Raw genomic sequence first — 25836 nt, 5'->3', positions numbered from 1 at the left:
TTTTTTTATATTTTTGGGGTTTTTTTGATCCTTGCTTTCTAGAGTTTCTTTTTGTAGGATCAGAAAGAAATTCTGATTTGCTGCTTCACCTCAGCCCTCCCTGGCCAGGCTGCTCCACTCCCTCCTCATGGAGCCAGAGCTGCAGATCTGTTCCTGTGCCTGCAAAAATCAGCTTTATCCCTGACATTCCTACCCAGCAAAACACTCTCCATCCTGGATTCTTCAGCCTGGGAGCACCATTCCCAACCTCTCCTGTTGCCAGCTCCTTGATGCCCCTGTAAATAGCAGCCACGAGCCTTCTGATGCTGTTGCAGCCCTTCATAAGAAGGATCTTTTATTTGCATGAATCATCCAGCAGCAACTTTAGTCCAAGTGGGAATGAAGAGCCAGATGTGTCAGAGAGGAGGAAGATGCTTTCCTTTCTCCTCCCCATGCCCACCCTGGCTCCAGCTGATCCTGTTCTACATCAGGATGAGCTGGTGGATGAGCTTTGCAGGTGGGAGGGGAAGGGTTTGTGCAGCTGTGGCCTCTAAGCCCTGAATGATCCTGCTTAAAGCTCCAGCCCTGGGGCTGGAAGCTCCCCTGGGGGCTCAGGCATGGGCAGAGGAGTGCTGGGTGGTCCCAGGTGAGGTGTCTGAGGTGCTTTGGGTCTTTCAACCCTCGTGGTGGTGTGGGAATGCTGTGCCACAGGGGGTCAAAGCACCCCTGGCTCATGCAGGACCATCTTGGGGTGTGTTATATGACCTGGGGGAGCAGGGGTGGCTGGGGTTGGAGGCACCTCTGAAAGGTCACCTGCTCCAGGCTGCCAGGGCTGTGTCCCAGAATTTGAACATCTCCGTGGGTGGAGACCCCTCGGGGTGACCTGGTCAGCGTGTGGCCACAGCCAGGGTGTGTTTTCTGCTCCCACCCCAGCCCTTGGCTGACAGGACCCTTCTCCTCTCTCCCAGGGCTCAGTGACACCTTCAACATCGACACCAAGAGGCCCAAAATCATCGCTGGCTCCAGGGAAGCCTATTTTGGCTACACGGTGCAGCAGCACGACATCGGGGGCCAGAAATGGTGAGTGAGCTCTGGGCAGGGGGGAATCCAAAACAACCCTCCCAACGCCCTGCCTGTCTCCTCCTGCTCCATCTGACCCCCACTTTGGGGTGGGAAGTGCTGTGGCTCCAGGGGAGACCGAGGTTTGCTCGTGGTGGTGCTGAGGGAAGCAGAGCCCAGAAACCCTTTTCCTTTCCAGAAGCAGAGTTTTGGGAGGGGATAGCGGGATATTTTGGTCGGGTTGTGCACGGAGGGGGCTGTCCTGGCTCCTGCCCATCTGCCTCCCGTGCACAGAGCTTTGCTCCAGGCAGGTTCCTCGGTCCTGGGAGCCCCTTGGACTCCGGCACTGCTGGAAACCCACCTGGGTTTTGGGTGGGGGCCATCCCGTTTTCTGGAGTTTCCATCAGAGCCTGGTCTGCAGAAGTGCTCAGCCCTGCCTGTGTCCATCAGGAACGTGAGATGAGTCTTGGGTGGGCCCTGCTCCAGTTTTGGGTTTCGAGGGGGTTTTTGCTGCTTGCCAGGGCGGATCCCCACGGGGGGGGGACCCTGCCCAGATGTTGGCAGAGCCCCTCGGGGCTCTCCAGCAGCACAGCTGGATGCTGTGGTGAGCAGGGCAGCTCCAAAGCCCATGAAATTCCCTGCACCCCCATTTCTGTGGGACCTGTTCCAGCATGGGTGGCAGCCAGGCTCGAGGCAGCAGGAAAACACAGAATTAATGCACGTGGATGCTCCTGGAATTCAGGAATCAAACCCGTGGTGCCTGTGCTGGTGTCTGGGGCTGGGTGTCATCCTCAAGCTGAGCTGCTGTTTCCATGTGCAGGAATTTTGGGGTCAGTTGTGGTCCCTCTCTCCGCTGGCTCTGAGCTCTGTTTGCTGCAAGGACCGTGTGCTTTTGCCAGATGGAATTTTGCATCCCGTTAAAAGGGTGATGCTGATGCTGCAGCCCCGGGGCTGGGGGGGCTCTGGTGCTCCCAGAGAGCCCTGCCAGGGACCAGGGGGCCTCTTGGGATCTTCTTCCTCCTCCCTGTCCGTGAACCTGTGCTATGGGACTGTTTCCCAACCCAGCTTACCCTTAGGAATCCAGAAACATCCGGATGGGAATATGGATATATGTGGATATTTACCCAAATAAATGCTTTTCTGGGGCTAAAGAATTTTAGGCAGCTGATGGCCAGAGTCACTGGAGCATAAACACGGCTGTGGAGCCGTTCCAGTAAATGAAACAAATCCCTGCAAGGTCCTGTGCTGGAGACCTGGGCAAGGAGCTGATGTTAGAGATGATGTTCCTCTTCCTGGCCTGAAGGTCTTCCATCCTCATCTCCCTCCTTGCAGTGCTGGAGCACATCTGGGTGTCACCAAGAGCCTGATTCTAAGGGAGTGGGGTGTCTCCAGCTGCTCCATGGGGTGTCTGGGAAGGTGGGATGGGTTCGTGCTCTCCAGGGCACTCTGATGCTTCGGGGCTCAGGAGCTCCTCGTGTGCAAAACGAACAAAATGTGAAATATTTTCCATCAGGAAGGGATCCAAAACCCCAAAACATTCGGTGGTATTTGCTCTGGCTCCTGCAAGAGGCTCCAGAGGTCCTGCCAGGTCGGGATGAGAGGATGTTCAGGGATCGTGGTTCTCGGAAGCAGATAAGGAACAGGAACCAAGTGTCTCTGCCACCACATTCCTCCTGCCTCTTCTCCTGGAGAACATCCCCTTTCCATATCTCATTTCATCCTAAACAGCCAAATCCCTGGGTGTGTCCCAGGCCAGGTTGGACGGGGCTTGGAGCATCCTGGGCTGGTGGGAGGTGTCCCTGCCCATGGCAGGGGGTGGGATGGGATGAGGTTTAAGGTCCCTTCCCACCCAAACCATGCCAGGATTTATGAGGGATCCTGTGCAATTCCCTCCCACCACCGCTGATGGGGTGGTCAAAGGCCAGTGATCAGTGAAGGGAGGATTTTTATCCCCTTTTTCCCAGCAGGACACTGGAGCAAAGACCAGCCCTGGCTTATTTTGTCTGTTCTCCCATTTCTCTTGCCGACATCAGGCAGGACACAGGTTTCCTTTGCTCTGGTTTTGGTTGCTCTGTATGAAAAAACAGCCTCTCCCTGCAGAGCAGGAGGGTGCAAATACACACACACAAACCCAGCACCATCCCCATCTGCAGCTGTGCAGCACACAGTGTCTGTGACACATGTGGACAGGATCAAAAAACGAAGCCCCTGTGACTCCCCCTGGTTGAAGGAGAAGTGAGGGAGCAGCCCCAAACCCAAAAACCTCCCCAGAACAAAGCAGGGACAGCGGGATAACAATGGGGCCGAGCCCAGGAGCTGCCAGGAGCGGTGCAGATGGAAAGATGAAACCCCAGTGGCTGGGAAAGCAGGAGCCAGATTTCAGTCCCATCCCAGGGGAGTTCAGCAGAGTCCAGAGGGGCACAGAGGAGCTTGATGGGTATCTCAGGGGCACAGAGGAGCTCGATGGGTATCTCAGGGGCTCGTGCGCTTCCAGCGACGTGCGCAGACCCGGCTGCCAAATTCCAGGCGTGGAATCCGAGGACTTTGGCACCTCTCCTTCAGTCTGAGCCTCTTAATGCTGCTTTTGGCTGCTGCAGATGGGTTTAGAAGGGGTTTCAAAGCAGCTTATATATATATAAAAATACATATACGTGTGTGTGTAAAGGCATATTTAGGTGTATATAAACTTAGAGATAATATTCTCCAGGTATCTTTTTTTATGAGTTTTTCCCTTTTCTTGAAGCTTTTGCAGAACGACCCAGATCATTTGCACGTGAGGGCTGTAATTCCAGCCCAGATAGTGGAAAATCCATGAGGAAAGAATTCAGATTATTAAACTCTAGGGGGAGGAAAAAATCCACTTGGATATACAGTGCACGAAAAGCTGGTGGGTTTGGGGGGTGAGTTTTCTCCAACGTCTTCCAGAGCAGAGAGTGGCTTTCAAACCTCCCTCTCAACACCTTCTCTCTCTTCTTCGTTAAGCTGGGGGTGCCTTCTGCCAGTATGTGAATGGAAAAGATGACAACAGGTTACTGGAGCTCATCCTGAAGTGCCCCAGGGCTTTGTGCAGCAACGCTCAGGCAGTGGCTGCCCGGCCCTGGAGCCTCCTGGTACCTGGAATTGTGGGATCTGAGCATCCTGGGGGGAATGGGAGCTCCCTGAGCTGCTGGTTTGGGGCAAAATGACCTGGAAGTTGCTGTGAGGATGGAGGTGATTGTGGTGTTGACCTGAAGGGGTGAGCTGACTTAGTGCTGCTCCTCTGCCCCAACTCCCGCTCTGGTTTGGGCCATTTTGGGGGGTTTAAGGTGTGAATCAAATCCAGGCTGTTTTGTTGCTGTTGTGGATGAACTCTTTTTTGGGGGGGCAAAATAAGTGTGCTCAAACATGCAAAGTGTTTCCACAAACTCCCATGGGATGTGTGTCCCTGTGGAAGCTCCCGTGGGTGCTCTTCTCACGGTGCTCAGGGATGTTTGTGGCCAGCACAAACTGGAATCACATCACATCTGGGGTCCAAGAGCAGTGGGAAAAGGGAAAAAAATTCCCTCTATCTTTCATCTCCTTCCAGTTGTTTGTCTTGGTTGCTCCCCATCATGCCATGAGCAGGAGCTGTGTCATTCCCTAAGGAAGGACAATTCCCTCCTCTCACATGGGAGTGGGAGGACACTCCAACCGCTGCCCTCAGCTTCCCATTGCCACCAGACATCCCAGGACAGGAGCAGGAGAGGGAAAGGGGGTCCAGGGGGTTGGTTGTGTCTCCACAGGGCAATGGCAGCATCTGGGATGCTCCACACGAGTGCCAGGACCAGCCAGTGGCCGTGCATTGAGGGCTCCCAGCTATGCAAAAAATGGAGCTCGAGAAGAACTGGCTGTGGAAGGAAAGCCCTGGGAATAAACATCCATTAGCCCTCAGAAGCTGTAGAAATAATAATAAATACAGCATTCCCGAGCTGGCTGAGGGCAGGGGTTCACTCATCTGCTGGCAGGGTGGCAGCACTGGGGAGTGGGTCCCTCTGGGCTCTGGCTCGAGTGGTTGGGATGCTCCGAGCTCCCTGCTCATCCCAAGCTTGTGTCCTGTGCTGTCCCAACCCCACTTTGCAGCTCTGAAACCCCAGTGAAGGGTTTACCCCCCTAAACCCCTCCCCAGAAATCATCCTTTTGAGCCCCCCAGAATTTTCCCCCCTTCCCAAGGGTTCCTGGAGAGGGGCAGCCCCGACCCCCGGCCCTGCAGCTGCTCCAGGCACAGACATGACGTTCCCAGTCTGAGCCCGGCCAAGGGGAGAAGGAGGAGGGAGAAAGGGAGGGCAGAATCTGCCTGGTGGATTTCAAGCTATAATTGTGCTGATCTGGAAAAACAGTTACAGGGTTTGCTGTTTCCCCTACTACTGAGAGAGGCTTTCTTGGCTGGAATTCTCCTGTGGTTTGGCCGCTGCCCCAGCGCTCGGATTATTTTGGTGAAAGGGGATGGGACTGCAGAGCATTCCTGCAGCGTGGGGACCATGGATACTGTCTGCTCCCGGCTCTGCCTCCCTCCACGGGCTGCAGGCACAGGGTGCCCACCTCCTGCCTGCAGGGATTGGCCCTTTTTTTGGCCTTGTTTTCGAGAAAATCACGGAATGGGTTGGGTTGGAAGGGACCTTAAAGCTCGTCTCGTTCCACCCCCCCTGCTGTGGGCAGGGACACCTTCCACAGACCAGGTGACTCCAGCCTGGCCTTGGACACTTCCAGGGATTGGGGAATCAATGATTTTTCTGGGCAGTCTTTTTGGAGCTGGTGCCCAGTGGTGCCTCCAGAAGCACAGGGGTGGGGGAGCCCCCTAAACACTGTTTGCTGGTGCTGAGGGGTGACTGGGGGAAAGAGTAAGAGCCCCCTGATGAGAACTGGAGTCACAGTTTGCTCAGGAAACCCCCAGAGGGAGGGCAGGGATCCCCCAGGGACAGGAGCAGCCCTCGGAGAGCACCGAGCAGCTTCGTGGCTCAGCCAGGAAGGACTGTAAACCCCTCCCTGATGCAGCATCCCGGAGTAAAAGGGGAAAAATGACACCAGGAGAGCCAGGAAAGTCCCCTCAGTGCTGGCCACAGCGAGTTCCTCAGCGTGTCTCGCAGCCCTCCCATCAGCCGCTATTTTAGGGTCCTGACGGGGACTTTGGGTCGGTTGTGTCATCACTGCAGCCACGTGCAGGGCTCTGACCCTGCCTGTCCCCTGTCCTGTCCCTCAGGGCTGTTCCTGTGACGTGGCTGCCCCGTGGTGGGGGGGTTGGATGGCTCTGCTGGGTAACTGGGACTGGCTGTGGCAGGAGGAGCAGCCATGGGAGTGCCGGGCGTGCTGGGCTTTGGCTTTGTAATGAGAGGCTTTGTCAGAAAGGGCAGAAAACACCGAGCAGCCTTCAAAAACCAACGGCCCAGGGTGCTCGTGGGTGTTGGTGGCACGTGGATGGCAGGAGGGGACAGGGGTGGGGACAAAGCTCGTGCCCAGGGTCTGGAGCCGGGGGTGCTGCAGGGTAAGTGGGACCCAAACGTCAAAGCAAGGATTTACTGATTTTTTTTTGGGGGGGAAATAAATCCCCTAAAACTCAGCAGGTATGGGGATGGAGCTCTGTGCTCTGTACTTTGCAGGTTGTGGATTAACTGGGGCGGTCTGGGGAGAGTAGGGAGATGTGGGAGCGAGAGGGAAGCTCTGATGGCTCAGCAGGAATGCTTCTGCCAAGGGATGGCTTACCAGGTATTCAGTGGGTGAAACACATCTTGCATCCCCTAAACTCACCAGCAAATGATGGCTCTCTGGCTGTGAGTCAGCCCAGAGGTGGTGCTGGAGAAGATCCATCCCAGAGCGGCCTGAAGGACATCGGGCACTGCCGAGGGAAGGACCTGGTTTGATGAAGCAACAACCACCAACCCAAACTCCCTCTCTGAGACCTGCTGGAGGTTGCCCAGCTCTCAGCCACAGCTGCTGGTGCCACGAGTGGTTCTGTGGTGGCCCTGGGTCACCAGCACACGAGTTTTCTGTGCTCGTGGTGAGCAGAAGCGGCCGGAGCGGCCGATGGGATCCTCAGCACCAGCAGAGCCATCCCACGCTGCCTGTGCTCTTCAGATGGCTTAAAACCCAGAAAAATAACCTCAGATTGATCAAATGATTCACTGGAGGCTGCCCAGAAGCTGCTGGCAGACCCAGGACTCATTTTCAGGCCCCAGATCCTCCACCTTGTGGGCTCCTCCACAGTTTCTACCTCTCCCTGGGCTCCCACTGTTGGTGTTTTTCCACCCTGACCAGTGTGGAGGAAAACATTTGGAAGTCCATCCCTCTGTCCCAATCCCTCCAAGGATCTTCAGTCCCACTTAAAGTTTTCCACAGCTGAACTTTCTCTTTCCTGAACCTCTTTAATCACTTCTTCATCCAGTTCCATCTTGAATAAATTAACTGCAAGTGAATTTGCCTCGCAGGAGATTAAGTGTCCCACTGATTGAAAAGTCCTGTGAAAAGCAGAGTCGCCCCTGCGTTCCTCCCTAATCCCCACATTCCCTCATCTCCAGACATACCTTCCTCTCCTGAGGTCTTTTCATTTAATCAAAATACCTTAAGGCTCAAAATGAGCTTTAATCAAAATACCTTCAGGCTCAAAATGAGCTTTGCAACCTCCCCACAGCACACCCAGGGCGTGAGCGGAGCCAAGGGGGTCATTCCCTTCAAAAATTAGGAATTTGCTGGATGCAAAAAAGTGCTGGACAATTTGGCTTCTCCATCAGGATGCTTTCAAATGCTGCCTCAAAACCAGGGGAGGATGTTTTTCCAGGAGGTAGGATCCAGCCAAAGCTAATTTATCAGGTTCAGTACCAAGGTAAGTGATGGGAAAGAATGGCTGTGACACAGGGAATTCCACCAGGAAATGTTTGGACACTAAGAGGAAAAAAATACCCCAATAACTCAACAGGCCTGAATGTCTGTGATTTTAATCTGTGCACGTGTAACAAAGTCATTTTGAAAAGGTGCAAAAAGACGCAAATTGATCCTGGCACATCAATTTTGTCCAGAGAAGCTGTGGCTGCCCCATCCCTGGAATGTTCCAGGCCGGGTTGGACGGAGCTTGGAGCAACCCTGGGCTAGTGGGAGGTGTCCCTACCCATGGTAGGGGGTGGGACTGGATGGGATTTAAGGTCCCTTCCAACCCAAACCATTCCAGGATTTATTTCCTGATTCCCTGTTTGCTGTGAGCCTGCAGCAATGGACACAGCCATCCCATGCCATTCCCAGCCCAGGCAGGACACCAGGAAGCAGGACCCAGCACAGAGCACTTGAGCTCCTCTGGTATTTCCACCAACAGCCTGGTTTCCCGGGATGAAAGTTAAAAATATGTGCTCAGACATGTTGCTCTGAGCAGTCTGTGCTTTTCCCACTTAATCCCTCTTTTTATTTTTTTCCCTTTTGTTTTCCCCAAGAGCAGGGCATGAAAAGGAAGGCGAGGGAGGGCTTGTTTGCTTCTGGTTTGCTTTTAAAGCTTCTTTTCCGAGCCAAGACGTGACGTGAGGGCTCCTTGCAGAGCCAGGAGGGCTCATTGAAACGTCCCAGGGAGCGCCAGGGGGAAGTTTGGGATCACCCAAGGGGGTGAGGGATGTGTGGGGAAGGGGAGAGCTGGGATGGAGCAAGGAATGGCTCCCTGCTGCAGTGGGATGCTCCAGTTGGCTTGGGTTGTTTAGCTAATCTGGGTGTTTTAGGTGATTTGGGTGATTTCAGAGATTTGGGTGATTTGGGGTTATTTGGATGATTTGGATTATTTGGGTGATCTGGATGGTTTGGGTGCTTTGGGTGATCTGGAGTATTTGAGTATTTTGGGTTATTTGGGTGACTTGGGGTTATTTGGATGATTTGGATTATTTGGGTGATTTGGGTGATCTGTATTATTTGAGTATTTTGGGTTATTTGGGTGATCTCGATGGTTTGGGTGCTCTGGGTTCTTTGGGTGATTTGGGATATTTGAGTTGTCTGGGTGATTTGGATTATTTGAGTGATCTGGATTATCTGGGTGATTTGGGTGCTTTGGGTGATCTGGGTTTTTTGAGTATTTTGGGTTATTGGGGTGATTTTGGGTGATCTGGTTTATTTGAGTATTTTGGGTTACTGGGGTATAAATTTGGGATGTTGGGGTGATCTGGGTTATTTGGGTGATCTGGGTTATTTGGGTGTTCTGGGTCATTCCAGTATTTTGGGTTATTTGGGGCACTTGGGATGGGGGTTTTATTTCTTTATAAGGAAAAAGCCCCCATTTAAAGCCCAGGGCTGCAAACCACCGAGCACAGGCAGAGGCTGGAGCTGGTGAGTGGAGCAGCATCCCTGCAGCAGCACCTTCCAAACAGCTGGAAAAGCCTTTTCCCAGGCTGCCAAGTTTCCATGAGGGTTTGACAGCTTCAGCTAATGAATCATTCCAGTTGAACCAAAAAGGGAAACAATGCCATTGTCTCGGGGAGACGAGAATTCCGGTTTCGTGAGTCCACGGCCCCTTCGCCTTCATGGCCCAGGCTGGAAATATTTGGGCTCCCTTTGAGCTCCCAGGCCTGACAGAGCTGGAGATTTGGGGAATGGGTGGGTTGTCCTCAGCACCAGCTCGTGTTGTAAGGGACTCTTCAACCCTCTAACCACTGGTGTGCAGGAATGTTTGTTATGGGGTGGTGTGATAACATTAATCTGTGAATATTAACTAATGGGAAAGTCTCTGATGGGATTTCCTGCAGCTTTCCTTCCAGAAGTTCATGTGAAATCCCATTTCTGTTAAATTCTTCGGGAATGAAGAATTCCACAGTGAGAACATCACTCTCTGAGGGGTCTCAACCTTTATCCCTCTGCACCTTCAAGGTCTTTTTCTCTCCCTCTCCCACACCCTTCCTCATCCTCCACCTTCCCCCTCCTCTCTGGCCCCCAGCATTGGACACTGATGGTGGCACAGAGGCTGAGGGACACCAGCAAACCCTTGGGAGAAGGTGCCAGACTTCCCCTGGGTTCTGGATGCTGACAGCTCCAGATGGACACTGCCTTCTGCAATTAATCCCCTCATTAACACCAAGGCTGTAAGACAGGAAGTGTTTCCATGAGAATCCGTGGATTTTGGAGCTTTTCCTTTGGTGAGCAATTCCCTTTCATAGTGATGGAATAAAAGAATGAGTGTTTAGTGTCTTTGTAAAAAAATGACCATTTCTGGTCTAGCAGGGAACATCTGTGCTGGGCCAGTGGCTTTGCCAGCTGCTGGGAAGGGCTGTGTGGAACAAAAGAGGTCCTGTTTAATCTGGAGATCCACACTCGGACAGTTGAATCCACAGATAGGATTTTGAAAGCAAAGAAAAAAAAGGAAAAAAAAAAAAAAAGGCAGATTTATTTTGGGCCGACACATTGGGAGCAGAAGATGCCAATAACTCGTGGTTCTGGGTATTTTTGAACCAGCCTGGAAGGAATGGGCAAATTCCTCAGGTCCTGCTCCCTTCCTCCTTTGCTTTGCTGGTTTTGTGGTCAGGTCCAGAAGAAGAAAAAGTGAGAAAAATGTTTGTGATGTCCCAGATACGCCCAGGCTAGAGACCTGTGTCTTTGGTGGGTGCATGGATTTTTATCAGCTCTTATTTTAAAGAGCAGATTAATGCCCAACGTCCTCACCCACCCCTGGAGATCCAAATGTTTGGCTCTGGGTTCTTTGTAACAGCCCCAGGTTGGAGCAAATTCCCTCTGTCAGCTTTTTGGTGGGGAAAGTTCCTTGTGGGTCCCGCTGTGAGTGGCTGTAAGTGCTCTCCCAGCTCCTCTGGGTTCTGTTGGGCAGGACTTTGGACACATCCCTGTCCTGAAGGCACTCTTGGCATGGGGTGGGACGAGATGATCCTTGAGGCCCCTTCCATCCCAAACCATTCCTGGTTCCATGGAAAGGCTCCTCTGTGATCAGCAGTGAGAGGGGATGACGTGTCCCCCTGCCCAGGGCCGGTGCCCACGTGGACACCTCAGGGGATGCTGAGGGGTTTGGTGCCAGCCATGAGCTGCTGATGGGGGGCCCTGCTCCTTCCTGTGCTTCCAGGTGGTTTTGGAGGCCTCAATCCCTTCCAGGCATCTGTTCAGCCCCATTCCAGTGGATGGGCATTAAGTCCAGAGCTCCAGCTTGTTCCTGCCTGTTCCCATGGGAGGGGGAAATGGTACTTGCACTGAGCCAGGATGGGGGAACCTCAGTGTCCCCAGGGCAGGGACCCTCACCCTGCTGACACCCCCCAAACCACGAGCAGGGGATTTGGGCTGGGGGATCCTTTTTCCCAGGGGGTTTTCTCACCTTCTGGGCACTGACAGACCCCTCTTTCCCCAGGCTGGTGGTGGGAGCTCCCTACGAGACCAACGGCCAGCAGAAGACTGGAGATGTCTACAAGTGTCCAGTGACCAGCGACAGCCACAGCAACTGCACCAAACTCAACTTAGGTACAGCCCCAGGGGGTCCTTCCCATGCTCAAAAATCATGGGGTGATTTTTGTCAGGGGTTTGGGACTCGGTCTGCAAAGATAGACCCGGTTGTGTTGCCCTGAAAGTGTGAGATCTGAGTATTTGGGGAGGATTTTTAGATGAGGAGTTATTTGGGGAGTTTGTGTTGTTCCTGGTGTTGAGCTTTAAGCAGTGTCAGGGTAAAAATGAGCAAACTGGAATAGAGTAAAAAATGTTAGTTGTTTAATATAGCTTACACTGGTTTATTACATGATCAGGATAAACTTTTCAATGGATAATGGTCCCACAAGTATCTGTACTCCCTCCCCAGGGATGCTTGGACAATGTGCCCATCTCAGATGGCTCTCTGGGCACAGGCAAGTTTCGTTCCCAGGACCCAGCCTGCCCCCGTGGTGTTTTGGGAATTGTCACCCAGCCACACCACCCCTGGGCCCCATCAGCGCTGCTGCAGCAGGAGAGGCCCTGGGGGTGCTCCAGTCCCACTGACATCCCAATCCCACCTCCCTGGGTGAAGCAAGCGAGACCTTTCCCCGGGATTTCTCGGGCTGGTCCAGCACCAAAGGCACAATGTCGGGATTTTGGGACGTGCCGTCCCTGAGTCGGAGCAGACAAGTCCCCTTTTCTGCCCAGTTTGGGACACCCCACAGGCACATCTCTGTCTCAGCAGGGAATGTGAGAGCCAGGAACTTTCTCATGGTCCCGAGGAGCTTCACTGAGGTTTGGGGTAAGATCTGGGGTTTTTTTAACAGTGGAGCAGCTGGAGCAGCTACTGCTCTCACTTTATTTTTCATCATTATGGATCTCAACTGTCCTGGGTTTCTACCAGATCTGATAAGAGAGGAGGAACTTTGAATCATCTGCAACATTTGATTGATTGGCTCCAAATATTTCTTTTTTAACCATTGTTTTTTTTTCTCCTTTTTGTTTTCATTATTTGGGATGACACCGAGACTCTTCTAGGAAATACATCTCTTGTGTGTGTGAATTTGAATCCTGCTAAAAAGCAATCTCTCTTTTTTTTTTTTTTCCACTGGGAGGGAGCTCCAAATGACAAGACCAGTTCCATGAACACATCCTCTTTTCTTTTATTCCAAATCAACTTCTCTAGTGAGCACAATCCACCGGGGCCCTCTGAGTGGAACCAGATGGGAGCTGCCCTGAGGGGATGCCAAGCTGGAGGTGATGTGGGAGCAGGGATCTGCTCTTACCCTCCCTCCCTGAGGTGGCAGCAGGAGCAGGAACATCCTGGTGCCCAAGGTGTCACATCCAGTGGGGTGGCTGGGGGGATTTAAAAGCCCCATGGATGTGGCACTTGGGGACGTGGGTGAGTGGTGGCCTTGGCAGTGCTGGGGGATGGTTGGGCTGGTGGATGGTCTTGAAGGTCTTTTCCAACCCAAACAATTTTGTGATTCTACAAGACTTGCAAAGGCCACAAGCAATGAAACCAACCCCCAGTTTTACCATTAATTGCCTGATTTCCTCCTTCTTTTTGCCTTTGGACAAGGGCCTGGTGGGACAGGATACAGGGAATGGCTTCCCACATCCAGAGGGCAGGGTTAGGTGGGATATTGGGAAGGAATTCCTGGCTGGGAGGGTGGGCAGGCCCTGGCACAGGTTGGGCAGAGAAGCTGTGGCTACCCCTGGATCCCTGGAAGTGTCCAAGGCCAAGCTGGAACAACCTGGGCTAGTGGAAGGTGTCCCTGGGGGTGCAGTGAGATGGGTTTTGAGGTGATTCCAATCCAAACATTCCATGTTTCCATGATTCCCAGTTTACTTTTCAGGCAAAGCAGCAAAGGGGCAGCCCTGGACTGGGGGGACCTGCTTGTCCCAGAGCTCTGGGCAGAGGAGTGGCTGGATGAGGCAGTGTTTGGGTCCCAGCTCGGTGACACTGGAGGAACAGGGACACGGGGCTGCCCTGGGGCCATTCCCATCTCCTGGGCTCTGAGAGATGGATCAACCACTCAACACCTGCTGGCCTGGCAGTCCAGGAGGAGACTGAGACCCTCACAGGGGTTTCTACCTCAGCACTCTGCAGGGTGGTCCCTGACCGGCTCCTCTCTCCCCAGGCCGGGTGACGCTCTCCAACGTCTCGGAGAGGAAGGACAACATGCGCCTGGGGCTCAGCCTGGCCACCAACCCCAGGGACAGCAGCTTTCTGGTGAGGGACTGGGGGCCTTGGGGCAGCCTGGGAGGGGGGATTGCTGGGGGGGGTGTGTATGTCAGCATGGACAGGCAGCAGGATGCTCCTCTCTGTTTATATGTCTATATTTTATATGTATCTATAATAATAAGGAGCTGGTCTTCACTGATCCTTGTAGGTCCCTTCCAACTCAGGATATTCCATGGTTCTATTTTATGTATATGTGTGTATATATAGCATTTTATGTATTAATTATATGTGTTCTATTATAGATATATATATATTATATATGAATTTTGAATATACTATTATATATAAATAGAAAAATATATATGCACGATAGAATATACAGTCCATATACTTATATATAATTATATATTCAGTATATATTTTATATTATATATTAATTTTATATATCTTTTTATATATAGATATATATATAGAAATATATATTCATATATGTAATAGAATATAGAATTAGTATCTTTATATATATGTATTTATTAAATATATAATATAATATATAATATATATAATAATATATATACACCAAATAATATATGAATTGGGTATATTCTGTTATATATAAATAGAAGTATATATATGCATGATAGAATGCATAATTCATACATTGAAATATATTTATCTATTCGATATATATTTATATATAATATTTGAATTGGGTATATGCTATTATATATAAATAGAAGTATATATTTATATGTATAATAGAATATATAACATATCTTTATATATTTTATATTCATATACATTTATATAGATGTATAAGTACATTTATGTTCAGATTTTTATATATTTATGTGTGACATATAATTTTTATATTATATGTGAATTACATATATTCTATTATGTATAAAAATATAAATATACCCACACACATATATATATAAACTTATCTATATGCACAGACATATACACACACAGGTATATATTTATTTTGGACTCTCCATCCATGGAAGTGTCCAAGGCCAGGTTGGACAGGGTTTGGAGCAGCCTGGGCTGGTGGAAGGTTGCTCCAAGGGGGTGGAACGAGATGAGCTTTAAAGTCCCTTCCAACCCAAACCATCCCAAGATTCCACATTTCATGCACCAAAGAGTTCCAGAAAGATCACCTCCTATGGGGGCAAAGATGCTGAAGGAGGGGACAACCCATGAGTGACGAAGTGCCATTCTAACCCATCCCAATGTTTCCCCAGGCCTGCAGCCCCCTCTGGTCCCACGAGTGCGGGAGCTCCTACTACACCACGGGGATGTGCTCCCGCGTCAACTCCAACTTCAGGTTCTCCAAGACGGTGGCTCCGGCTCTGCAGAGTGAGAACCCCGTGCCCTGAGCCCTGAGCCCCGCTCTGGGGGCAGAGGGAGCCTCTGCTCCCTCATCCCTCCGGTGCCAGGCAGGAAACAAACAGTGCCAGTGTTGGAGACAGGCAGGAGAGCGGAGGAAGTGGCTGCAGGGAAGTGATTCCGAGGGGGTCACGTCCACAGACATCTGGGAAACATTTCCCTCCTGACTGACACCCAGGGAAGACCAAAAAAATACCTTTTTCTTCCAAAGCCAGGGATAAAAGTATCCAGAATATTTTATCAGAAGTCAAAATAGGGAAAGAATTCTGACTTGGCAGCGCAAAACAAAGCTCTCATTGACTGGAAGAGAAAGGGCTTGGCTCAAATTTGGACACTGAGAGACGTGATTTTATTTTTGAGATCTTGAAAAGGCTTCCCTGCCTTTCCTGAGGGTGGCAGGGATTGCAGAAGCCTGGCCTGCACTGCCAGGGCTCCTGGATGCTCCTTTTCCCAGCTAGGCACAGGATTTGATTCCCAAGCTCCATCACCCCTCTGGTGTGGATTAATTCCCATGGAATAGAGAGGGGGGCTTGGGAAAATGGGACTTTGGGGTTTGCAGTAGAGGCAGAGTCCACCACCAAATTTTCAGTGTCAGTTCCTCCTTTAGCCCTTCTGCAAAGGATAATTGGGATTTTAGGGAGGTTCAGAGGCTGTTATCGTTTAGTGAGTGGGATGTAGGGGGTCAGCTCCTTTCCCTGGCCTCCAGGGTGAGACTGGGATTGGGGTGGTGACACTCAGCTGAGGACCACAGGGATGGAGTGACCCACGGGTGGGTGACTCGAATCTGTTGATGCTCTAACCCGTGAAAGCCCTGAAAAAAAAAAGCAGCTGGCAAATATCTGTCACTGGGAAATTCAGCTTCATCTGCTTTTCTGCCCCTTTTCCAAGGGATGTTATAAAATGTAAGCAAAACAGAGACGATGCTGAGCAATTTTCCCCACTGAAAACCGCTCTGCTGCCTTAATCCTTCATGGCTCGTGCTGCACAGCCGAGCCCTGGGGTCCTCACTGGGGTTTTTTTGGCTGCCTCCTGACTGAGGATTTAGTGGGAAGGGAGGAAATGCCCGAGTGGTGCTGGCTGGGAGAGCAGGCAGGGCTGAGCAGTGACTCAGGAGCAAGGCACGGTCTGTGGGGAGAGCAGGGGCCGGATCCCGCTGCTCTTTGAAGTGTGGAATTCTGTTAGACCGGATAAAAGCCCCGAATCTGAATCAGAAAAGATGCCACTGGGTGTTATTCTTAGAAAGTGATCCCATTTTGCTCAGCAGAGAGGATTCTTGTGGCTTCTCTCCACCTTGCTGGAGCCCAGAGCTCTTTCTGAGTGATTGAAATCAGCTTTGTTTTCAAATAAATCGTCAGAGCAAGCACCTGGCTGGGAGTGAATCTGTAAATCTCCCCCTCACAAGCACCGCTGAGGTGTCTCAATAACACCCCGCATTTTCCACAGGATGCCAGACCTACATGGACATCATCATCGTTCTGGATGGATCCAACAGCATCTACCCCTGGGTTGAAGTCCAGCACTTCCTGATAAACATCTTGAAAAAGTTCTATATCGGTCCCGGCCAGATCCAAGTAAGACCCTGCACAACCTGTGTGTCCCCCCGTGTCACACAGAGCCCCCCAGCCCTGCTCATGGGGCTTCTCAGTGTCCCTTTTCGGGAAATGTGGCCTGATTTGGCACAAGATACGGGAGTGGTTAACTCATTCCGTGGATTTAATTCTCACACTGATGTCCCTGAATGAGATCACACCTCACACCCCAACGGGCACAACCCCATGGGAATACAGGCAGCATGTTGCCTCTGGGAAGAGCTCTCCATCCTCTCCCTATTAGCAATTGTGGGCTGATTTGGGCTGGGATTTGGACATGGGTTTGGGCTGGGATTTGGGCAGGGATATCCCCAACAATTTGCACAAATAACCCCAGTTTGGTCCCGCCAGAGGTGCTGTGGGTCCACACTGGGACATCACCCCAAACCTTCAGAGCAGGGCAGGGGGTGAGAGAAATAAAACTGAGCATTTTCAGTGGTCCCAGAGAGGGAAAACTGGAGCGAATGGGGACAGAAAGAAGGAATTTTAATGGTGGTGGTGTGTGTGGCTGACAAAGCTCATTGAGCGGGGGGTTGCTGGCATCCTTTGTGATATTCCCTTAATCCCCAGGTCGGAGTTGTTCAGTATGGAGAAGATGTTGTCCATGAGTTTCATTTAAATGACTACAGGTCTGTAAAAGACGTGGTGGCAGCTGCCAGTCACATAGAGCAGAGGGGAGGCACAGAGACCAGGACTGCCTATGGGATAGAGTTTGCTCGGTAAAAACCTCTCCCCTTCCTCTTCCACAACCTTTAAATCACCATTTCTTTGCCTTCCCTCCCCCCTGCCTTCGCTGTTCCTCGCTGCTTAGAAAGTGGGTGATGCCACGAGGCTAAAAATGCTTTTGCAGAGGGATTTGGTTCTCAGTTCAGGCTTTAAAATTGATGCTCCATAAAACTGCTACACCCGCAGTTGGAGCTGGAGCTGAAGGAGGGAGCAGAGGCAGACTCAGGAATTGGATCCCCTTTCTTAAAGCACCCAGAGCTGAGCTCTCAGCCCCCAGAATGCACCCCCAGGCACTGTAGGGTAGCCCAGAACTTGTTGCAGCCGTGACCCACAGCTCCATCTCCTCCTTTATCAGGGACAAGTCCCTGCTCCTGTTTTTTTTTTTGCCACATCCCAACCAGTTATTCCTGTAGCAAATTGCATGTCCCCAAGTGCCACATCCACGTGTTTGTTAAGTCCCTGCAGGGATGGGGACTCCACCAGTGCCCTGGGCAGCTGTGCCAGTGTCTGACCACCCTTTGGGTGAAGCAATTTTCCATAATACCCAACCTAAACCTCCCCTGGCACAACCTGAGGGCACCTCCCGCTGCCCGGTTTTGCCAAATTGAGGCCCCTCTCCTGCGAGAAACCGCCTCCACCCACGGAAAAATCCTCTCTTAACACCCTAAAACATTTGCTGGTGGTCCTGCCCCACCTGGGGGGGGGGGTTGCAGGTGGGCAGGGATGGCACCACGACCCTCCTGGCAGGGCTGAGCAGCCCAGGGCGTCTCTTCACTTGCAGCTCGGAAGCATTTCAGAAAGGTGGCCGGAAAGGGGCAAAGAGAGTAATGATTGTCATCACAGATGGAGAGTCCCACGACAGCCCAGACCTGGAGAAGGTGATCGAGGACAGCGAGAAGGACAATGTCACCAGATACGCGGTGGCGGTGAGTGGGGGGACAGGTGGGCAGGGGAATGGCCCCAAAAACCACGCAGGGGGTACCCTGTGAACCCCAACCCAACCTCTCCCAGTGTGTTGCCAGGGATCCCTGTTGCTGATGCTGCTTTTGCAGGGGGTTGGGATGCTCAGCTCTGGATTCAGCTGCTGGAGGGGGGGTCAGGGAAAGGCAGGACCCCGAATTGCACACAGGGTGTCCAGCCTGCAGGAACTGCAGCAGCTCCAGGGTTTGGCCCCACAATGGGATGGATATGTCAAGGATGGGGAATCCTTCCCTATGGCCACCCCTCAGGGGCTTTGGGATGGTTCTATCCATCATGTGAAAATTGCAGCTGTGGCTGCCCCATCCCTGCAAGTGTCCCAGGCCAGGCTGGACGGGGCTTGGAGCAACCTGGGATGGTGGGAGGTGTCCCTGCCCGTGGCAGGGGTGGGACTGGATGAGCTTTAAGATCCCTTCCAACCCAAACCATTCCAGGATTCTGTGAAACTCAAAGTATGGCCAACAACCTGGAATCAATCAGAATTCCAATAGGATTTTGAGTATCTCCAGGGATTATCAGGGCTTACAGACCCCTGTTCCTGGGGTGTCCCTGCCCATGCCAGAGTCTGGAACAAGACGAGATATAAGGTCCCTCCCAGCCCAAACCATCCTGGGGTTGATGATTCCGTGAAAACCCCTGAGCCCTGGATTTCTACCCCAACCCAGGTCCTGGGTTATTACAACAGAAGAGGAATCAACCCCGAAGCCTTTTTGAACGAGATCAAATTCATAGCGAGCGACCCCGACGACAAACACTTCTTCAATGTCACGGATGAAGCAGCACTCAAGGACATTGTGGATGCTCTGGGAGAGAGGATATTTAGCTTGGAAGGTGAGTGATGCTCCTCCCTGACACCTGCCAACCAACCCAGCCTGCAATTGTGCTGTTCATCTTCTCTGTGCTGAATTTGAACGAGTCCCATCGGGGGTTCCCTGAGATCTGTTCAATGCAGAACCTCCAGTCATACTGGGAATGGCTTCACATACGAAGAAATATCTTTAGTTTGAGTGGTTTGCATCCCTGGAGTGTCAGGAGCACAGATCCCTTCTCCTCCAAAGGATACCCTTCATTCTGGGCACGGCAGCTGTGGTGGCTTTGGTATTTATGGCAAACCTTGGAAATATGGGAATAATGTTGGGGTTTCTGGTTTATTGGCTGAAATTAAACACCAGGAAATATTTCTGTTCTAAATGTCAGCACCTCAGCCTGCCTTGTGACAAGTTTGTCGGTCTCCAAAACTATATTTGTCCAAATTTCATAGGGAAAGTGCAGCCTGGGATGAACAGCTGGAAGAGCAGATGGGAGGCTTGCACTGGAAATTAAACATCTTGGGGTTGGGGGAATTGGGGTCAAACCAGTTTGACCAGTTTGCCAAACTCTCCACCAGTTTGCCAGTCCAGCCAGCCTGATGCTTCCCTGTGGAAGAGTTTCCCTGGATGAGAACCTGGCACAGGTTTGCCCAGAGAAGCTGTGGTTGCCCCTGGACCCCTGGGAGTGTCCCAGGCCAGGTTGGACGGGGCTTGGAACAACCTGAGCCAGTGGAAGGTGTCCCTGCCCATGGCAGGGGGTGGCACTGGATGAGTTTTAAGGTCCCTTCCAACCCAAACCATTCCATGGTTCTGTGATTGGGGTTTGTGTCAGTTGAGCTCTTTGTGCTCAATCCCACCCCAACCCACCAAAGACACCCCCCCACCCCAAGGAAACAAAACTCCCCATTAAACACCAATTCCCTTTTGTTTTTTTAAGGAACCAACAAGAATGAGATCTCCTTTGGCCTGGAAATGTCCCAGACTGGATTTTCCTCACACGTTGTGGAAGTAAGAGAGTAAATGTGGGGTTTTGTTCCTCCTGCCTTGTGCTGGTTGTCACCACCCTCTGCAGCTGGGAGATGGGGATTTGGGGCAAAATAATAATAACTGTGATGTTCAATCACTCATGTGAGGCATAAGCTGCTCCTCCTGATGCCACAAATTCTTGGGAAGGACGTGCTGGGATGTGGAGGAAGGCACTTGGCAGTGCAGGGGGATGCTCAGCCCCCTCACCCCAAAGGCTCTGACTGGGCCCAAAGAAAAGCCAGCAGGGAATTCTGTCCAGGGCTTTTTCTAGGGAGGAAAAGCACTCTGAAAATTTATAACTAGGGTTGAAGTGTCCTTCCAGCCGGTCTGAAAACCTCCAGCTCTCCAGGTGTGCTTTAGGAATGGTTTCCTTGGTCTGGAGGGGAAGGGAGGGGGGGGGAATCGCCTCCACCTGGCAAGAAATCCCCTCAACCTCCCCCTGCTCTCCCACAGGACGGGATCCTCCTGGGGGCAGTGGGAGCCTACGACTGGAATGGAGCTGTCCTGAAGGAAACCAGCAGTGGGAAGGTCATTCCTCTGAGGGAATCTTATCTCCAGGAGTTCCCCGAGGAGCTGAAGAATCACGGGGCGTATTTAGGTAAGAACAGGGAAAGAGCTGCTGGAGGGGGAATTCAGGATTTTGTGCTTAATAATGGGAAGAGCAACATATTCCTGAGGTGTCTAATGCCAGAGTGGTTCTGTGCCTGGATCCCAGGGGTGTGAGGGCTCTGGGATGCAGCCCAGGAGCATCCTCACCCGGGAAGAGCCCGGCCCCCAGCCCGGTGAGCAGCACAAAAGGGATTTAAATTCGGGAACAGCTGAGCCAGAGCCAGCCCGGGTCATCCACAGAGCTTCCTGGAAAGGTTTAAAAGCAGAGATGGAATTTCATGCCTAGGGAGGAAATACCTGCTGGGTTAATCCGTTCCATGTGTGGCTGGAGTAAAAATATCAGCCTGGCTGGGAAAAGGAAACCTCTCTGCAGAGATGGGGCTGCCCTGCCAGTCCAGGGTGGGATGCTGGGGGGTCACCTGCCAGCACATCAGGACCCTTCCCTGGGATCACAAACTGCCTCTGGACATCCATGGGGTGACAGCAGAGTGTCCCCCAGGCTCGGCTGGGGGTCCCAGTTGTCTTCCAGGGGTGCCAATGGCAGTGTGGGGCAGCTCAGCTGGGCTCTGACTTTCGCACCAGCTGGAGTGAGAAATTTGGGAATATTAAGGAAATGCTGGTGTATCAGCACCTGGGGGTTTCAGAGCTGATGTTTGGCTTAAGAGTATCCACAAAAAAGCGGAATATTTAGGGAAACAGGGACCCCAGGTAAGGCCTGTGACCAGGAAAAGGGGTTTGTAAACCCCAATAATTCCTGAGGATACTCAAAATTCAACTGGATGTGATTCCAGGTGATCCCATCCAGTTTCATGGCTGGTCAAACTTTGAGTTTCATAGAATCCTGGAATGGTTTGGGTTGGAAGGGACCTGGAAGGATCCATGACCAGGACCACCTTCCACTATCCCAGGTTGCTCCAAGCCCCATCCAACCTGGCCTTGGACACTTCCAGGGGTCCAGGGACAGCCACAGCTTCTCTGGGCAACCTATTTCCCTTCTAATAGTTTAAGTAGCCTTTAAAACTGAGTGTGAAGGTTCAGAAACCTGGAGCTGGGGTGGAAAATCAGGATTTTGCATCAGCAAAGCCCTTTCCTGCCTGGCGTTCCTGGGACTCGCAGGATTGGGGTGGCAGAAGCTGCACTCCTGGCCCTCAGCACCCCACTGCTGTTTGACTTGATGTGAGCCATGAAATGAAACACTTTAAAGTCCAGGAATTGGATTCACCTTCGATGAAAGAGGGATTTACACGGGGTTTTCTGGGCAGTGCCAAAACTCCTGGCACGGCAGTGCTGCCCGAGGCCTGGGGGGAGCACCTGAGCAGGGGGGCCCAAAGCCACGGAAAAAATCTGCCTTTCCAAACTTCCCACTCCAGGGAGCGACCAGAGCTGTGTCACCAGCTGGGGGCTGATGGAAAGCAGGCCCTGGGAGCAGGAGCTGGTGGTTCTCACGCCGTGCCCACCCCCCTTGCAGGTTACACCGTCTCCTCTGTCGTTTCCACCAAGCACGAGCGGATTTACGTGGCGGGAGCTCCCAGGTTCAACCACACGGGGAAGGTCATCCTCTTCAGCATGCACAGCAACAGGAACCTCACCATCCACCAGGCCCTGAAAGGAGAGCAGGTAAATGCCAGCCAGGAATGCTGGCACTGATTTTATCCCCCTGGAAAAATCAACCCTTCATTCTGCAAGCTGTTTAGATGGCCCAACAGCCGAGGGTGTCCCGGCTGTCACTGTGCCCACAAACCGTGGGGCTGGAGCAGGGGCAGGGCTTGGGATGGCATTGCTCCCACCCTCTCCTGTCTCCTGCAGATCGGTTCCTACTACGGCAGCGAGATCAACTCCCTCGACGTCAACGGCGACGGCGTCACCGACGTGCTGCTGGTGGGAGCCCCCATGTACTTCAGCGAGGGCAGGGAGAGGGGCAAGGTCTATGTTTACACCCTGCAGGAGGTACGTGGCAGCACCAGGGGGTGATTTGGGACAGGGGACAGGGATTTGGGGCACTCTGATGGCAGCTGTGTCACCTCCCCCTTGGGCACCCGCCAGCTCCCATCAGACATCCCAGTTGGTGGAGCAGGAGGTGCAAAGGGAGGTCCTGCTGCTCCCAGACCCCACAGGGCTCAAAACAGGGTCTCTGCAACTTGGTGTCCCTCTGGAGAAACGTCTCCATCCACTTTACCTCCCACAAACATCTTCCCTCCTTGGGCACCCAGGGCGTGGGGTTCTGGGGAACAGCGAGATGGGTCTCTCTGCCACGGGGACGAGACATGTGCCACCCCTGTCCCCTTCACTGGTGCCCTGGGGCAGGAGCAGCTTTCCTGTCACCCTCTAATCTCACTCAAAATGCAGTTCCTGAGGCAAATCCATGAGGCTCTGGGAACACCTGGGCATTGAGCAGGTCGTGTTCTCCATCCAAGGGCGCAGAGCCCACCCCGAGCAGTGGAGTCCCTGTCACTCAACCACACATCTGCGGCAATTATTTATGTAGGATGTTACAAAAGGAAGGCAAAGCAGACATGGGGCTGCTGTGGGGTTCAGGGGCTCACCCCTGCCCAGGGAGGTGTCCCACAGGAATTCCCACAGCCCCAGCAGCGTTCCCACCTCCTTCCTTGGCGAAATTACTGCCACGTTGATTAACGTCACTGCCATATTCATTAGTTTATGCTTCTTTGAGGGGCTCCTCCTCTTGCCAGGCTGCTGCTGATGGTTTTTGGGGTTGTTTTGCTCCCTTTTCTCTCTGGCTGGCCTGGTAGAACCGCTTTGTTCCCAGTGGAGCCCTGGTGGACCTGCAGAGCTACCAGAACTCGCGCTTCGGCTCCTGCATCGCTGCCGTGCCCGACCTCAACCAGGACACCTACAACGACCTGGTGGTGGGGGCACCCTTGGAGGACGAGCACCAGGGAGCCATTTACATCTTCCTGGGCTTCCAAGAGACCATCCTCAAGAAGTACAAGCAGGTACTTCCTTTATCCTCATCCTTTATGCCATTTATGCCCATTTTAAGGACTGATAGAGCATGAGCAGCATTGAATTGTTAATTACTGTGGCCAGAGATTTCCTCTTCCGAGACATCCAAGACAAAGCATTGGAATTCAAGCCCTGGAAGCTGCTTCCCAGGGCAGTGGTGGAGTCACCATCCCTGTGGATGTGGCACCTGGGAACACGTGTTAGTGGTCGGCAGAGCTGAGGAAATGATTGGACTCAGTAACCTTAGAAGGCTTTTCAAACATAGATTATCCATGAATCTATAAAGTATGAAAAACAGGCTTGAAATTCGAGGTGATGCTCAGCACTCGTGCAAGGGATTGTTATAGGTTTATTTATTAATTATAAATAAATACATAAATAAAGAATTTATTGCTATTTACTCATTTCCCACACTTGTGAGAGACAGTAAATACGCAGAGTGAATTCAGCAAAAATCTCTGGGTGGTGCCTCCAAAGAGAAATTCTCCCATTCCCTGGGAATTTAGGGTTGGTGCAATCCCTTGGATTCTCCGGTAGCGTGGTGGAGGTTGGTGTGGCAGCCTCTCTGCAGGAAGGGATGTTCCAGCCTGGACTGTGCCCATTCCTTTTCAGAGGATTGCAGCTGCTGACCTCGCTCCAGGCCTGATGTATTTTGGGTGCAGCATCCACGGGCAGCTGGACCTGAACGAGGACGGGCTCGTGGACTTGGCCGTGGGCTCGCTGGGGAACGCGGTGCTGCTGTGGTGAGCTGGGCCCCCTCGGGCACCCTCTGCCCAAACCTCACTCCATGTTCTCATATTGTTCAAGGCAAAGCTGATTTCCCAACAATCTGACCCTTCTCTCCAGAATAACCTCCTGTCTGGTGGGAGGGGCTGTGGGATTTCCATCCTGTAGTGCCCTGGAAAGATGCCAGAGGGTTTGTTGTTTTGTTTTGTTGTTTGGGTTTTTTTTTTTTTTTGCACTGAATTTCATCATCTCCAGGAGTTCATCATTCTCCAGGAGTTCCCAACCAGCCAATTGATTGGTGGTGATTTGCCCAGGCTCCCTCTGGTCTTATTTTATAATAGCAATTGAATATTTTCAAGCATTGATTGGTGTTTGGAAAGTCCCTCGAAGCTGTTGAGACAGAGGGTGGCTGAGAGGGGCCATCCTGGGGTGCTGCGTGCCCACAAAGGGCCTTTGCTCCTCCTCAGCACCTTCCTGATGCTGGGCAAAAGGGTGAAAAGGTGTGAAAAGTGCAAACCTGGAGGTGTGGGGGACGTGTAGGGCGAGGGTGACGCCCCACAGCTCATCCCTCAACCTGCTGCGGTCCTGCAGGTCCCGCAGCGTTGTCCAGATCAACGCCAGCATCCGCTTCGAGCCCTCCAAGATCAACATCTTCACCAAGGACTGCAAGAGGAACGGGAAGGACGCCACCTGCATGTCGGCCTCCGTCTGCTTCACCGCCCTCTTCCTCTCCGCCCACTTCCAGACGGCCAGCGTGGGTAAGGGCACGGCTGTCCCGGGGCACCATCCCCGTCCACGCCTCGGGAAGGTCTCCAGCCCCAAGGCTGCCCGGGGGTGGGGTGGAGTCACCGTCCCTGGAGGTGTTTCAGGAGGGTCTGGACGTGGCTCTCGGTGCCATGATCTGCGTGACAAGGTCTTGGGTCAGAGGTTGGGCTCGAGGATCTCAGAGGTCTTTTCCCACCCAGGTGATCCTGTGAGTCTGTGACTCAAGACACTGGTGTGTGTGGAGCAGAGCACCTTCCACACAAGTTCCACAGACTATTCTGGGTTGGGAGGGACCCACAAGGATCACCAAGTCCAACGCTTAATTGAGTGGGATCAAACCCCTGGCCATGGTGGGAATAATGCCAAGGTCAATTATTACCAGCCACGACCAACTGAGCTCATCTGAGGGTCCTCCAGGAGCGTTTGGACACCACCTGCCACATCCCTTTCCACCCACTAATTTGTCCCTATCCAGGCTGAGGCAGCAGGGATGGTGGCTCTGCCAAGGAACACCCCAAGGATAAACCATCCCTGTGTTTAACCCCCTCTCTCCCCTATTCCCCTGAGCTTTGCTGTGCCGTGGGACGTGTGACAGGGGTGTCACCACAGGCAGGGCAGGAGGGGCCGTGCCCGGCCCACATCCCACAGAGCCCAT

The 25836-nt window shown here is 52.3% G+C and overlaps 1 protein-coding gene across 1 annotated transcript in view; it reads left to right on the top strand.

The window, feature by feature from the left end:
* LOC114070862 (integrin alpha-11-like) overlaps positions 1 to 25836 on the top strand; it is a gene marked incomplete at its 3' end in the record, with an annotated part of 34864 nt that overhangs the window by 6723 nt on the left and 2305 nt on the right. Inside the window, exons 3-16 of the mRNA XM_027908473.1 lie at positions 11357 to 11466; positions 13554 to 13645; positions 14845 to 14959; positions 16433 to 16560; positions 17149 to 17297; positions 18086 to 18230; positions 18948 to 19113; positions 20029 to 20099; positions 20571 to 20715; positions 22195 to 22343; positions 22533 to 22673; positions 23477 to 23680; positions 24303 to 24433; positions 25008 to 25174. Of these exons, the coding sequence (XP_027764274.1) occupies positions 11357 to 11466; positions 13554 to 13645; positions 14845 to 14959; positions 16433 to 16560; positions 17149 to 17297; positions 18086 to 18230; positions 18948 to 19113; positions 20029 to 20099; positions 20571 to 20715; positions 22195 to 22343; positions 22533 to 22673; positions 23477 to 23680; positions 24303 to 24433; positions 25008 to 25174 (1913 nt within the window). The remainder of the gene's footprint in view (positions 1 to 11356; positions 11467 to 13553; positions 13646 to 14844; positions 14960 to 16432; positions 16561 to 17148; positions 17298 to 18085; positions 18231 to 18947; positions 19114 to 20028; positions 20100 to 20570; positions 20716 to 22194; positions 22344 to 22532; positions 22674 to 23476; positions 23681 to 24302; positions 24434 to 25007; positions 25175 to 25836) is intronic.

Source organism: Empidonax traillii, unplaced genomic scaffold (assembly GCF_003031625.1).
Source record: "Empidonax traillii isolate 1590-97213 ecotype Southwest subspecies unplaced genomic scaffold, ASM303162v1 scaffold1720:size69070, whole genome shotgun sequence".
Lineage (NCBI taxonomy): Eukaryota > Metazoa > Chordata > Aves > Passeriformes > Tyrannidae > Empidonax > Empidonax traillii.
The sequence above is the reverse complement of the archived record's forward strand: the minus strand, read 5'-3'. Positions and strand labels throughout refer to the sequence as shown.